Below are 14675 nucleotides of genomic sequence, written 5' to 3'. Positions count from 1 at the left end.
GACCGGTTGTAATGCATCATACATATTAACTGTGAGTATTTAACTGACCTGAGTGTCCCCGGGGAAACGGGTGACAGCTAAACGTGAAGTCTGCGTTACGCCTTGTAAAACTTTCAGATGCGAACAGTGTTGCGGTGCAAAGAGTTTTCCCGTATCCTAGCGACACCCTGAGACCACGCCCCCAGGGCCTCACCTGACGTAAGAGACGAGATGGGCCCCATGCGGTTGACTGTGTGTTTTCCAAAGACGCTTTGGTCTCTTTGGTTTATTATTTAACGTAGGTGTTTAGTTATACATCTCTCTGTAATAAAAACAAAAAAAACAAACAAAAAAAAAAAAACGGTGCAGAGCAAGCCTCGTGAGAAAAACTGAATGTGATCTCGCGAGATCAGGATGGTCTCCTCCTCGTTACTAATACTTTTTAATTATATTACTTATTAGTATGACACATCTAAAAACCAACAAAAAAAAAATACATCTACTAAAAAGTTGTTTTTATTCAGTTCACAATTATGTATGGACGTCACACATAAAGTTAAGCACCATGGCGGTAGGAAGTGAAACATGCAATGGGGGGGAAATAACACCTAATCAACTGTATCAAAAAATAAAATAATTACAAAATTCGCATGTAAGCTGTTTAAGATCCATTTGAAAACAACAAAGGCCAACAATGTGATCATATTGCTGAATATCTTTTAGTTGAGATTGAAGACAAAACAATTAGTTTGGTTAAGTTTCTAAATCTTGGTCATCCTATACCATAGTCTGAGCAACGCAACTTCTAAAGTCATGTTAAACATTTGGCATTATTTAGTGTTAATTGTACTTTATGTACGACATTGTATAATCTATTACATCATACAGGGGTTCTCAAAAATGCATTGTGTCCCAAAGCTAGGCCAAATAATAGAACACAATTCTATGTTATTACTAAGACTGACACACTGGGACAAACACAGGTAATTAAAATTAAATTATGTTCATACAACAAAAGGAAAAAGTCCATAGTTGTACTGTCAATGATATTTACAGAGTGTGAGATAGCAAAAAGAAATACACACGCGCGCGTGTGTGTGTGTGTGTGGGCGGACGTCTGTGTGTGCACATCTGTAATACATTTGTAAATATAACAACTGACAAGATAGCTACACCTTAGGATATATCTTCAACATGCTTACAGTGTTTGATTTTGTGCCTTCACAAAAGAAAACATGATTCAGTGAGCACAGCGCACAGGAAATACGCACATGTTGCTGCCAAGCACGTTTGTCTGTTAAACCTCACACTTCTCTCGTTCTGCAATATTCTCTTCCTATCTAATCCGCCTAAAATATAATCTCACAAAGGGTTCTGTGTGATTCGTTTCGGAAAACAAAGAAAATAAATCTCGTTTGGCAAATTTGATGGCAGAGAACAGAACATATTTTGACCGCTGGATCGGCTCCTGGGTCAAAAGGCCAGCATAAAAATGACAGGAACAACAGAAATAATAGGCAAAAAAAACACACGCTCTCTCCATCCCTATCTCATTTCATGGACACCGTTTAGCATCAGTAGTATTTCAAGAAATCACCCTTCCCGCCAAGTTATTTTTTTTTCGTCCTTATCCATCCCTTTCCAGCTTGCAGGTTATTTAGTGTAAACAGACAACAGCCTTTGACCTTTGACCTCACCCCAGACCTTCTTCACACACCCTTTCCTATCTTGTTGGTCCTGGCAGCAGAGCCACTGGGTGACAATCAGGTGCAAAGTCAACAGCGTGTCAGCGTTTCCGTTGCTTTGATCACGTGGTGCAAAGTGTTTGGATCAGAGAAGGGAGCCGCAGGTGGTCCGAAGTATCCGACCAACCCCGGCGACGCAAAACAATCGTGTCGAGTTGAAGCGGTGCTTTTCGTGGACGTCAAAAAAAAAAAAAAAGTTCCCATCCGACTGCGATTACGAAGCATTGGCAAAAGTGTGAGATGGCTGTTCCTCCAATCACGTCGCCAGCTTGACACGAGGTGGGCACAACGTTGTCGGCTTTGGGGGGGGGGGGGGTGTCCCATGCTGAGGAGTCTCTGTGGCGGGGAGAGGGGAGGGACACGAAGCAGGCAGGCGGGAGGAGACGCTGGGGAAGTGGAGGAGGAGGAGGAGGAGGAGGGGAGGAGGCACAGTCTACGCCCGGAAGTCATTCCCAAAGTGTCTAGTCTGTTCCTCGGTCATGGAGAGATAGGTAGCCCTCATGCTCGGGGAGTACTACAAAGGAGAAGGCAGGAGGCAAAGACAGGTTAATACAAACGCCACACGTTGTTCTCTTGTCCTTTAGTCACACAGGACGCTTCCAGGTTCACCTTCACCTGGCACCTGGTTTAGGCTAAGCCCGCTTATTAGCGTAATAAAAGACCTTCAGTCGAATAAAAAGGTAAATAAAAACAGTTTGTTCAACATGAGGTATGGAGACTGTTGAAACTCTCTCTGTGACAAGAACTTGCGTCATTCACAGTGAATGGAAACACATATCTGGGGGGGGGGAGGGGGGTGACTTGTAACATTGCAGCAGAGAAGACACAGGGACACTTGGAATTCTATAGCACCGCACACGACGCCCAGCGTCTCAGATCCTGGCCGGTACAAGCTATAGAATTCAAATGAGGAGGTGTGACTTCATGCACAGGTTAACGTCTGTATGTAGGTATCTGGGAACGCCGCACTACCACCTTTTTCACCAAAAGGGGGCGACACAGAGTCCCGCGTGAGTATGGGGTACTTTTGGAACGTCACTATCACCACTTTACCACTAGGGGGCGCCCCGGCCCCGCTGAAGTAGACCTTGTGGAATGAGGAGGGTGTGGGGGGAACTGTGACGTTGTGCAACAAAACCATGCCGAAGAAGGGAGATGAGTGGGAGAGTATCCAGACAGAGATCAATGTGAACCAAAGGATGCATCAGAGGAAGAGTAAGGGATTTTCTCTTTGTAGAAGGAAGTGAAAGGTGGGTAAAGTGGACTTACTCGGTTTCTATATTGCTGAGAGTATGCCTCCAAAATTGGATTTAAAAAAAGAGAGCAAAATATTGAAAAGAAAGATACAAACAAACAAAGATATGACACACACACAAAGAAAACATACATAAAAGAAGCTGTTAGCTAAAAAAAAAATTGTATGCCATGGTTAGTTATAGTAATAAAAGAGGAAAAGGATGAGACATTACTTGCATAGTTTTGGCACGCATTGGTTCACATGTTTCAGTTTAACAAGAGGATTGCTTGACACAAATCTGACAGGTCATATGTAAATTTCTATTCCTAGCAACTGCAAAGAAGAATAAATTTGGAATGTGTCGGAGATCCACGTGGAACACTACAGGTAGACGCACGAGAGTCTAACTTAATAATCAATTCAGAATGCCGACTTACAAAAACCGCGGAAAGAAAATCACAATCTCGCGACATTCCAGCGAGTTTGTCGCCTCCTAGGTCGAGGCAGATGTTAGGGTGTAATCCAATAAATATTTAATCAATACACAAAATAATTGTAATATGGGAAAAGTGTCGCAGTGAGAAAGGGCGGATTCTTCCCGGCAGAAAACCCCAAACCAAGACTCAGGCGAGGGTAAAAGACCCCAGGCGACGCCCGTACCCTTATCCCTTGGGAGGGATAGGGGTTCCCCAAAGAGACGTGCGATGATGTTTGCTGCTGAATTATTAAGCAGCGTCTGTCTCTTTAATGATGTCTGTAAGTCTACCTCTTTGTGTGAGAGAAGAGGAGAGAATCTGTGCAGCGCTGCAACCTACGCTACCAACCAAAAGAACGAGTGGAATGCCATTGTAAATGTTTAAGACCGTCTGGTATCAAAGTATGTGTGCACGAGAACCATTCAAGTTGTAACAAAAAAACAACTTTTATATAAACGTATAAAGTATAAACATGTATCATAAAATATAGATACATTTTTTTACGTCAACTAGACTGCAGCTAAGCTCAGTGGAAGAACGGGAGGAAGTGACATCACAAGAAGGACTTTGCCTCCGGGACCCAACGCACCGAGGGGGGCGGTGAGCCTCGACCAATCAGAGGCACGTTCTCGTAGCGCGGGTTCCCCCCAAACAGAGCGGCCTGGTTCCTAAAGGGGGGGGGGGGGGGGGGGGGGGGGTGTAGAAGAGAGGAGAGAGGTCAGATAAGTAGTGGTACTGGTCTCTAGCACACACCTGAAGCCACAACGAGCATGTTGGATAAAACAAAACCATCAGATTGTTCTGAGGTAGATATTGAAATTGAAGCTTCGATAGTAGGTAGGCATGTGAGTTCATTAGATGTTACAACAGTTCATGTCAAAATGACGTCTTGTACACGTTACTCCTTTTCTATTCTTCAAACACAGACACCTGCAAATACACACCTACACACACACACACACACACCTACACACCTATACACCTATACACCTATACACAACCTACATACACACACACCTGCCTCCACACACACACACACACACACACACACACACACACACACACACACACACACACACACACACACACACACAAACACCTGCACACGCACTCATACACACTCACACACACACACACACACACACACACACACACACACACACACACACACACACTTACAAACACCTGCACACACACACACACACACACACACACACACACACACACACACTTACAAACACCTGCACACACACACACACGTCACACACACACACACACATACAAACCCCCTCCCCACACACACACACACACACCACACACACACCTCCCTCCTTGATTTCTGTCGTGCATCAACATAGTTATCCCCAGAATCCAACCCCCCCCCCCCCCCCCCCCCCTCGTCCCCCCCCACCCCCCACTCACATGTAGTCGGGGGCGACGGGTGCGTTGGAGAGGGCGGTGGGCGGGGCGGGGGGGTGCAGGCTGCTCTGGCTGCCCAGGCTGCTGCTGTAGCTGCAGAAGCTGTGCATGTTGGGGTGGGCGGGGTTGTGGGCGTGGCCGGCACGGCGGGCTCGGGGGTTGAAGGGGTCCTCGTCGTCCATGTCGTCGTAGTCCCGCTCCCTGCGGTGGGTTTAACAGAATTGTTTTTCAGAATTGTTGAGTCAGCAGGGCATCTGGTAAGGATCTGGTAAGGATGCCACTGGACGCCTCCCTTGGGAGGTGTTCCAGCACGACCAGTGGGGAGGAGACCCCGGGGAAGACCCAGGACTAGGTGGAGAGATTATATCTCAACACTGGCCTGGGAACGCCTCGGGATCCCCCCGTCAGAGCTGGTCAATGTGGCCCGGGAAAGGGAAGTCTGGGGCCCCCTGCTTGAGCTGCTGCCCCCGCGACCCGACCCCGGATAAGCGGACGACGATGAGGATGAGGATGAGGATGAGGAATTGTTGAGTCTTTAGAAGGTTGTGGGTGTTTGTGTGTGTGTGTGTGTGTGTCTGCGTGTGTGTTTTATTTTCTCTTGCTGTGTTTGTGTGTATGCGTGTGTTTGTGCCTGAGTGTGTGTTTGTGAGGGTTTCTGTATGTGTGTGCATCGCAGTGAGTGTGTGTGCATGTGTATCTGCATATGTGTATACGTGCGTGTGTGTGTGTCCTTGTTTCAGCATGTGCGTGCATCTGTGTTAGCCTTAGTTAGTATGTGTGTGTGTGTGTGTGTGTATGTGCGTGCATGTGTGTGTTTGGGGGATCATGAATAATTGACCACTTGTCTCCAGCCCGCGGTGAACCAGGAGCATTTATCCCCCCCGGCTCCAACCCCTCTGATCCCTGACCCTGGGAACTAAGAAGGGATACACGGGGTAACTAAGAACACCCACACTGGAGAGATCTGCTGCTGGTTTCATCCAAACAGGGAAAATCCCTCCTATCGTGTCTCTGAACTCTAGGATAGAGAACAAAGAGAGCTTACAGAAACTGTGTGAAGCCTGTCCACATGACACAGTGGTTTGGGTGTGATGGTGTGTTGGCTGACGATATATATATATATATTTATATATAGAGAGAGAGGCAGGGAGAGTGTGTGGGGGTCAGGTGAATCGAGGTGATTCACCTGATAACTATGTTGATGCACGACAGAAATCAAGGAGGGAGGTGTGTGTGTGGTGTGTGTGTGTGTGTGTGTGTGTGTGTGTGTGTGTGTGTGTGCAGGTGTTTGTAAGTGTGTGTGTGTGTGTGTGTGTGTGTGTGTGTGTGTGTGTGTGTGTGTGTGTGTGCAGGTGTTTGTAAGTGTGTGTGTGTGTGTGTGTGTGTGTGTGTGTGTGTGTGTGTGTGTGTGTGCAGGTGTTTGTAAGTGTGTGTGTGTGTGTGTGTGTGCAAGTGTGTGTGTGTGTGTGTGTGTGTGTGTGTGTGTGTGCAGGTGTTTGTAAGAGTGTGTGTGTGTGTGTGTGTGTGTGTGTGTGTGTGTGTGTGTGTGTGCAGGTGAATCGAGGCCGTGGAAGTGGGGCAGAGGCAGCCTGACCTGGCGGCGATCTGTCTCCAAGCCCGCGGGATGGCGCACAGCATGATGCAGAAGGAGCAGGCGGCCAGCACGGAGAAGAGAGACAGGTACAGCAGGCCCTCCACGCCGTCGTAGCACACGCCCACCAGCGCGTCCAGGTAGTCCTGGTGGGTGGGGGGAGGTCAGGGGTCAGAGGGGGGCATGCATACATATGCACGCACACACACACACACACACACACATGCATACATACAAACACATACACGGATGCAGATGCACAAATGTGTAGATACATACACACACACACACACACACATACAAATTCGCACACACACACACACACACACACACACACACACACACAGGACGCAGATACACACACACACACACACAAACATGGAAAAAGTCACACACAGACACACACACGTTGAGCCATTCTTCTACCCTCTTTGGATCGCTTTCCTGAGACATCCTAGCCCCCTCACATCCTATTCCGCTCTGCTCTCAGCACCCCCCCCCCCGCCCACCAGATCCTGTGTTGACATGGTTCACGTCGGTACAGCCAGCAGGCCGGCTGGCCACTGCTCGGTTGGTCAGTGCGAGCCGTGCGGGTCGTGACCTCACCTTGTTGAGTCCCCTGCAGTCCAGCAGGGCGGTCAGCTGGTGCAGGCTGGCCTCTGAGGAGTTGAGCAGGTTCTGGATGCCCTGGAGGTCTCCCTGGAGGCCAGGACACGACATGCCGGGTTACGTCAGGGTGTCAGGGTCATAGGTCAACGTGAGGCCGATAGACTATGGCCCTATGGTCCGAATTCTCCCCCTTCCCCTAGATTTGAGCCCTAACCTTAGATTTAGTGCGTTCTCGCGAAAAGGTAGGGTGTATAAACATTACAGTTTTTTCTTAATGGTGAGAGAGTTTGTGTGTGTGTATTGTGTGTGTGTGTGTGTGTGTGTGCGTGTACGTTTGCATGTATGTGTGTGTGTTTGTGTGTGTTACTGTATGTGCGTGATATGTGTGTAACTGTGTGTGCACATGTATGAGTGCATGTGTGCGTGTGTGTGTGTGTGTGTGTGTGTGTATGTGTGTGTGTGTGTGTGTGTGTGTGTGTGTGTGTGTGTGTGTGTGTGTGTGTGTATGTGTGTGTGTGTGTGTGTGTGTATGTGTGTGTGTGTGTGTGTGTGTGTGTGTGTGTGTGTGTGTGTGTGTGTGTGTGTGTGTGTGTGTGTGTATGTGTGTGTGTACCTCTGCAGAGGGGAAGAGAGGGACAGCAAACTGCAGTAGGCCCTGGATCTGGATCTGCATGGTGGTCAGAGATCTCTGGAACACCGTCAGAGACTAACCAACAGCATCAACAAGTCATCGTTAGAACGTGTTCGTATTGCGGAGCGCAACAGGCATATGCACACACACACACACACACACACACACACACACACACACACACACACACACACACACACACACAGCATGGGGACGTTTGATTTATTTATTGACTGATATAAAAAAGGTCTGACCTTATAAAGACGCTTTTTAAAGTGACACTAAATAAAACACGACCAGACGAGCTTATGAAAGGGCTCTAGCTTTTTTAATGAGCTTTTAAATAACTTCAGGCTTGTTTTTTCTAGTAGAATGTGACAGCTCCCTGTCCTGCCTAGCACTGAAACACACACACACACACACACACACACACACACACACACACACACACACACACACACACACACACACACACACACACACACACACACACACACACACACACACACACACACACACACACTATTTAAACCCACATTAAGGGCTTTAAAACTTTAAACTGGAAAGTCGATGCATTGTGGTCCCGTAAAGTGTACGAAAACACTTATCTCACACACATGCACACTTTTCAAGGAATCTATAGTTCAGTAGAGTGCGGTACGCTGTGGCGCGCAAATCATTGAAATACGGGGGAGGGGATGACGTATGTTTGACTTTAATCAAATATTCTGTTTTCACCGTGACTGAGCGCGGCGCGATTAACGCACGTGTTCATCGCTTCCCACAACGCTGTGAGCAGCCGGCTGTACCCCGACCAGACCCTCTCCCTCATCTCCGAATATTGAAGTCCCTTCTCTCTGAGACGTCTGATTGAATCAGAACCACAACGTCATGTGATCCCAGCCATTCAATTTTCACTATGGAGATCCACATTCTTGCCAGCATCTCCTCATATTACGCGAGGATTTTCTTCCCCTCTTTATTCTAAACGAGCCGGCACTTATTGTAACCGCTTTCTTAAATTACATCTAAACGCAAAACATCTAAGCGCAGCTGACTCATTTAGCCCAAATTTAAGATCAATGACTTCAATTGACTTCAAAAACTCTGCCGTTAACGACAAAGAAAACTAGACTGACTTTAGAAGAAGAATTGACAAAGGCACACGTAAACGATGACAACTTAATCACAACCCAGCTTTGATCCGACAGGAAGCTGCAATTCACCATTATTCCAAAAACATGACGACTCTCTCTGATTTTATCCTCCGGAATTTGTCAGTAGGTCTTTGGTGAAAACTGTTTCCCCGTTAGTCCAATCCACTGCTTTTGTTCAGAGATGAAGGCTGGTTCTTTGGGGCTTTTCATGCCACAGGAAGTCGGGGTAGAGAGGGGGAAATACTAGACAAGGGGAACGTGAACCTTTCATAAAGAGAGAGAGAAAGTGAGACAGAGAGAGAGAGAGAGAGAGAGAGAGAGAGAGAGAGAGAGAGAGAGAGAGAAATAAATAAAATAAGAGAAGAGAAGAGAAGAGGAGAGGAGAGAGAGAGAATTTACAGATGATAGCTATGTAGGCCTAACAGTACTGTGCGGTGACCCTAAATTTCAGTGGCGCAGAAACTACTGGCGTATGACCACACCCACAATTAACTAACTAATTAACTAACTTCTCTTCCAATTTTAACCTCCTAATGTTTTTTTGAACAGAAACTCAACACTGTTTATCACAGGTGCAACACCACTCGCCATATCTGCATCTGATATAAAAACTACGAAAGATACTGGCGGAATAATTTGAGTTAAAACAACAACAGTTCTAGAATATGACCACGGGGCAGACTACTTTACGACCATATAGGCGTCTATTAGCGCAGATTGCAATTCTTATTGCAGCCTGCAGGGTTATGAGATAAACATACGGAGGAACGCGGTCGTTGAGCTGCCCGGCCCCAACATTGCATGACACGTTAAACTCACGTTAAAACACTGAGCTAAAATCGCCACCATCATCATCATGTCATGTCAACAGACCAAAAATTGTCGGAAAGCCTACAGAAACTATAGATAGTTAATGTGACACTCACATTATTAAAAATAGACCTCAAGCTATGATTTACTGAGGAACTATTTTTTTGGGAGCATGCTTTTGCAAGTAGTTCGCTGCCCCACCTGCCCATATGGACGGCACTGCCTGAGAACAATGACATAGAGGGCACGGGTACCAGCTACTGTGCTTATAGAATATAACGTGTGCATGTGTTTGAGTGTGTATATGTATGTGTACAAGTGTGTATATGTACGTGTAAGAATGTGTAGATGTGCATGTACAAATGTGTATATGTACGTGTGCAAGTGTGTATATGTATGTGTGTACTAGCGCATTTGCGTGCGTGTATGTGTACGCGCTTAAATATGAAGTCTAAATGTACCACATGTTAACTGCGCGATCTCTGTATTGTCATTGTATGATATCACCATCGACCCATTGTTGAAGCTTCCTTCCTTACTTTAATGTGACCTTTGAAGCTGATTGGAGGCTGATGCATTTTCCTGTCCGACTCTCCTAACAATGATCCCAGCAGCTTTGTGGGTAATTCATCAAGACACCTTTTGCTGAATTCCCCAATGACGGCACAACCCTCAACCTAACCTCCCCTCACCCTTCTCCGGTGCACTGCATCGTGGTTGGTGTTTCGTGCGAGCAGAAGGCTAGCTCTTACGCCTGACCACACGCTGAACGTCAAAACACAGTTTCTTTGTGTCAAAGGCAATTTTTCACATTCACACTCAACAGCGGCAACATTTCACGATGATGATGTGTCAGAAATGTCCGTCCATTCCGTTCACATACATACAGCCGGCGATTTCAGATCGAGCTACTTTGGAGACATATCAAAAAGCTTTTTTGATGGTGTTTTTGGTGTTGGAAAATGCCGGCTTGGTGCAGAGAGAGAGAGAGAAGGCCACAAGGAGGAGAGAACATGTGTTTTTAAGTATTTAGCAGTATCGAGAGAGAGAGAGAGAGAGAGAGAGAGAGAGAGAGAGAGAGAGAGAGAGAGAGAGAGAGAGAGAGAGAGAGAGAGAGAGAGAGAGAGATGTATGTGTGTTTGTGTGTGTGCTTCTGTGTGTGTGTCTGTGTGTGTTCCTGTGTTTCAGCCCCTCTGCTCCCTAAGCATCGGGACTCTTGGTTTCTCTGTGGGTCTGGTGAGACAGAGTCAGGGTGAGGGTCACTCTGGCTGGGGGGGGGGCGTGGGGGAACGCTGTGCTCTTGGCCCAGATGTGCCTGTGCTGCGGTGGGTTGGAGGGCATGTCCACCCCGCACACCACATGATACAATCTGAGAGCCTATAGCTCCTCGCTCCGCCACAGTGGAAGACACTCTCTCTCCGTCCGGTCAGTGCCTGACCCACAAGCTCTTCGGAAGAGACTGCACGTGCAAGGGCGAGTGAATGATCGAGAGAGTGAGCGAGAGAGAGACAGACAAAGGTAGATAGCGTGGTAGAGAGCGATATAGAAGGAGACCCAGATAGAGCCCTGTCAATTCAGAGGAAGGGAAAGGGTGTCTCTCTCTTTTTTGTTTGCACAGTGTATTCAGTGAAATGAACTGTGATAGAGAGGACGCCAGGAAGGAAGAGAGAGTGTGGGGGGAGGGGAGGGAAGAGGAGGGGAGGGGGGGGTTGCTTGCTGTAGACAGAACTTCACCTCTACCCTAAACGCTTTTCCTCTGGACTGGGAATCCCTTTGTCTCAGACACAACATGACAACATGAAAATGCAGGCGAGGTTTGTCTTTAGTGTGCAGCGCCCGTTCCCTTTTAGACGGGAGGACAAAGAGGAGCAGGCAGAGCGAGGAGACAAAGGGGTCGAGACACCAAGAGATGGGGGAGAAAAAGGTCTCCCTTAGGTTTAAGAGAGAGCGAGAGAGAGGGAAAATAAGAAAACAGAGGAAGAATATAAAATAGGTGAAAACAATGGGGATGCATTCAGAATGTAGAGACTCAGAGTAAAAAAGAAAAAAAATCTGCAATGTTTATTTTGCCCTACCTTCTGGAAGGGGTTGGAGAGAGTCTGGTTGCAGTACACATAATAGTGCAGGATTTCTGTGGGCGAACACACACACACACACACACACACACACACACACACACACACACACACACACACACACACACACACACACACACACGCACACACACACACGCACACAAACACACACAGACACACAAAGACATATGCAGGAAAGAAACCTGATTACTAAACCATCCACATAAAGACACCCTCTCACCAATTACTTTCACAGCATATAGCGTCCTGCCGTCTTATTTACAACGTCGCTGTTGACGTCTGAACTCACCGGCACTAATCCCCTTCGTCTGGCTCATTAGGAACCGGTCAGGGGCAACGCAGAAGTCGCTGGTTCCCTGTAGCAAAATGTAAAGAACAGAAGAACAGAAGACTAATACTTTAACCAGAGATCTTCAAAATAGCAACAACAAGAAACAAGAGACAGCAGTAATAACCGGAAGAGGTTTATCTACTCTTACTCCCTCTATGGTGCAAGAATACAAAATAGGGGGACTAAGACGTGACAAAGAAGAGTACTTTATGTTCCAGCTAGTGACAAAGCTTAATATCAACTCCCTTTTCCTGAGAAATAAGGGCAACAGGTATGACTAATGAAAAAAAGAATCTGTGTGGGAAAAGGGAGTTGATGTTAAGATGTTTGTCACTAGCTGGAACATCAACACACTCATCTTTATTAAGTTTAATGTTCCCTAATTCTTGCACCATGGAGAGAGTATGTTTAATGTTTTAGCTAGTGACAAATCTTTATATCCACGCCCTTCTCCGGAGAAAGAAGGGCAGCAGGTATGACTAATGCAGAGAGTCTGCACCACGGTGTGGGAAAAAGCAATGTGGTCAAACCATTGATTGCAGGTTTTCTTAGAGGCTGTCGTTTGAGAGTCAGTGCCTGTCGGCCACGGTACATCTGCCTCAGCCGACCGGCCCCGTTGGAGGACAGTAGCCTCCCAACGGAGCTCAACGAATACTAAACTGCTCTGGGCATCACAAAGCAACTCTCTTAGAGGGCTAACACTAATGAAGTTTGCTTGCATAGCGACATGGCTAGCATAGCAACATGGCTAGCATAGCTCCTCGGTAGTGCCCAGCAACTCATAATGAACTTTGGGGGGGAGGGGGATGGTAAATGTGGCCTACTCTGCATGAATGCTAGATCTCCAAAGGCAAATTTGTTAGCTGCACAACACACACACACACACACATAGCCTTTGTATTAAACGCTATAAAGGGACAGATCAGTCCGATAGACTTATAAATACCGCAGCTAGAATAAAGAGATCTGCAGAAGTGTGTCGTTATTACACGTTAATGTGTCATGTGTCCCGGGCGCTATATGCTAATTGGGGCCTGCGCCATTAGCCAGTGAGTGAGTGCATGCACATGTGCACTTAGAAGCAAGCACACACACACACACTTTTTTTTTATTCCTGTAGGTTTAGTTAGCATGGGCCATTACGCTCTCCTGTCCTAATATAGACATACACACAGACAGACACACACACACACACAAACACACACACACACACACTAAGTACGGCGACAGCGCTGTTTAATCCAGTCTGTGGCAGTGCTCTAATAAGTGTCGTGGTGGACAGCTGCCACCGCCCATGGGAGGGCAATTATCAGGTCTGTGTTGTTGCCAAGGCACTGCTCGCTCTGAGGCAGACCAAAGGCACGCGTGGCATGGAAGGTTGAGGGCATGGCGGGCCATGGTCAACCTTCATCCATTGTGCGGTGGTACACAACCTGCACCGGTCAGGACGAGACACCAGCTGGCCCACGGGAGAGTGAACCCATCTGGAGAGATGATGCTATTATGATGACAGCACGTCCAGTAAGACGCCCGGTGAGGAATGAGTGATGGATGTGTGTTCAGCCTTTATTAAAGCCCCCCAGCCACACACATTCAACATACATTATTGAGTCTGTGATGTTTTTATGAATCTTTTTGAAACAAGGCGAGAGAGAAACATCTATTTATAGATTTGATTGAATAGAAGATGTACCAGGGACAACACATTCACAGAGACAGGTTAGAGATGGGGATTAACAGTGGGTGAAAAATAAACCAGATCAAATATTATCTTTCTGTTTACCCCTGCCTGGAGTCATTATCACACACTCCATAGTGTGCTGTGCCCGTTGTGCTTGCGCACACACACACACACACGCATACAAACACACGCACACGCACACACGAGCGCACACACACACACACACACACACACACACACACACACAATTATAGGTGTATATATATCTATGGCCCCCGATACATCATGCTGATTTATCAAAGTTGCCGGGTTGATAAGCATCGATTGACTTTGGTAATTGCAATAATTTGAGTCCCTCAGTCAATTGACATTGGAGGAGGAGGAAGACGATGAGGAAAGCAGGGAGGAGGAAGATGAAGATGAAGAGGAGAAGGAGGAGGAAGAGGAGGAGGAGAAGGAGGAGAAGGAGGATGAGGAAGGGGAGGATGGGGGAGGAACTAACACACTCACCACAGCGGTAGCCAGATCTGCCCCGAGGGATGCCCAGCTCAGGATCAGGGTCAGCACCCCACACACCATCATCCTGCAGGCAGACAGACAGATAGGACGTTACATCACCCAGTTCCAGGGTGAAACTCTTGCTTTGTGCAATCAGTAAGTGGATTGCTACAGAAGGTTGATTCGATACTCCAGAAACGGAAATGGAATCGAATCAGTTAAACACCAATTAGTGGACGCACCATCGTAGTGATTGATTGATTTGATATTTAAAAAAATGCCTTCTGGAAATAGATTAGCATTTTCTTTGTGCAATTTTTCACCTGAAAGTGTAAGCAACCATTACACGAGAGAGAGAGAGAGAGAGAGAGAGAGAGAGAGAGAGAGAGACACAGAGAGAGAGAGAGAGATACAG

General features: G+C 47.0%; 1 protein-coding gene across 1 annotated transcript; it reads right to left on the bottom strand.

The window, feature by feature from the left end:
- Positions 1-479: 479 nt before the first annotated feature.
- On the bottom strand, positions 480-14361 carry LOC311376192 (protein tweety homolog 2-like). Its single transcript, XM_084491055.1, has 9 exons — positions 14273-14361; positions 12040-12106; positions 11730-11785; positions 7670-7762; positions 7054-7146; positions 6451-6593; positions 4860-5057; positions 4027-4105; positions 480-2238 (listed from the first exon to the last, which is right to left on the bottom strand). Exons 1-9 carry the CDS (start codon positions 14342-14344, stop codon positions 2158-2160), a joined length of 882 nt encoding a protein of 293 aa, XP_084347181.1. The 5' UTR covers positions 14345-14361; the 3' UTR covers positions 480-2157.
- Positions 14362-14675: the final 314 nt, after the last annotated feature.

Source organism: Micromesistius poutassou, assembly GCF_964030765.1.
Source record: "Micromesistius poutassou genome assembly, contig: SCAFFOLD_4703, whole genome shotgun sequence".
In the NCBI taxonomy this organism is placed as follows: domain Eukaryota; kingdom Metazoa; phylum Chordata; class Actinopteri; order Gadiformes; family Gadidae; genus Micromesistius; species Micromesistius poutassou.
The sequence above is the reverse complement of the archived record's forward strand: the minus strand, read 5'-3'. Positions and strand labels throughout refer to the sequence as shown.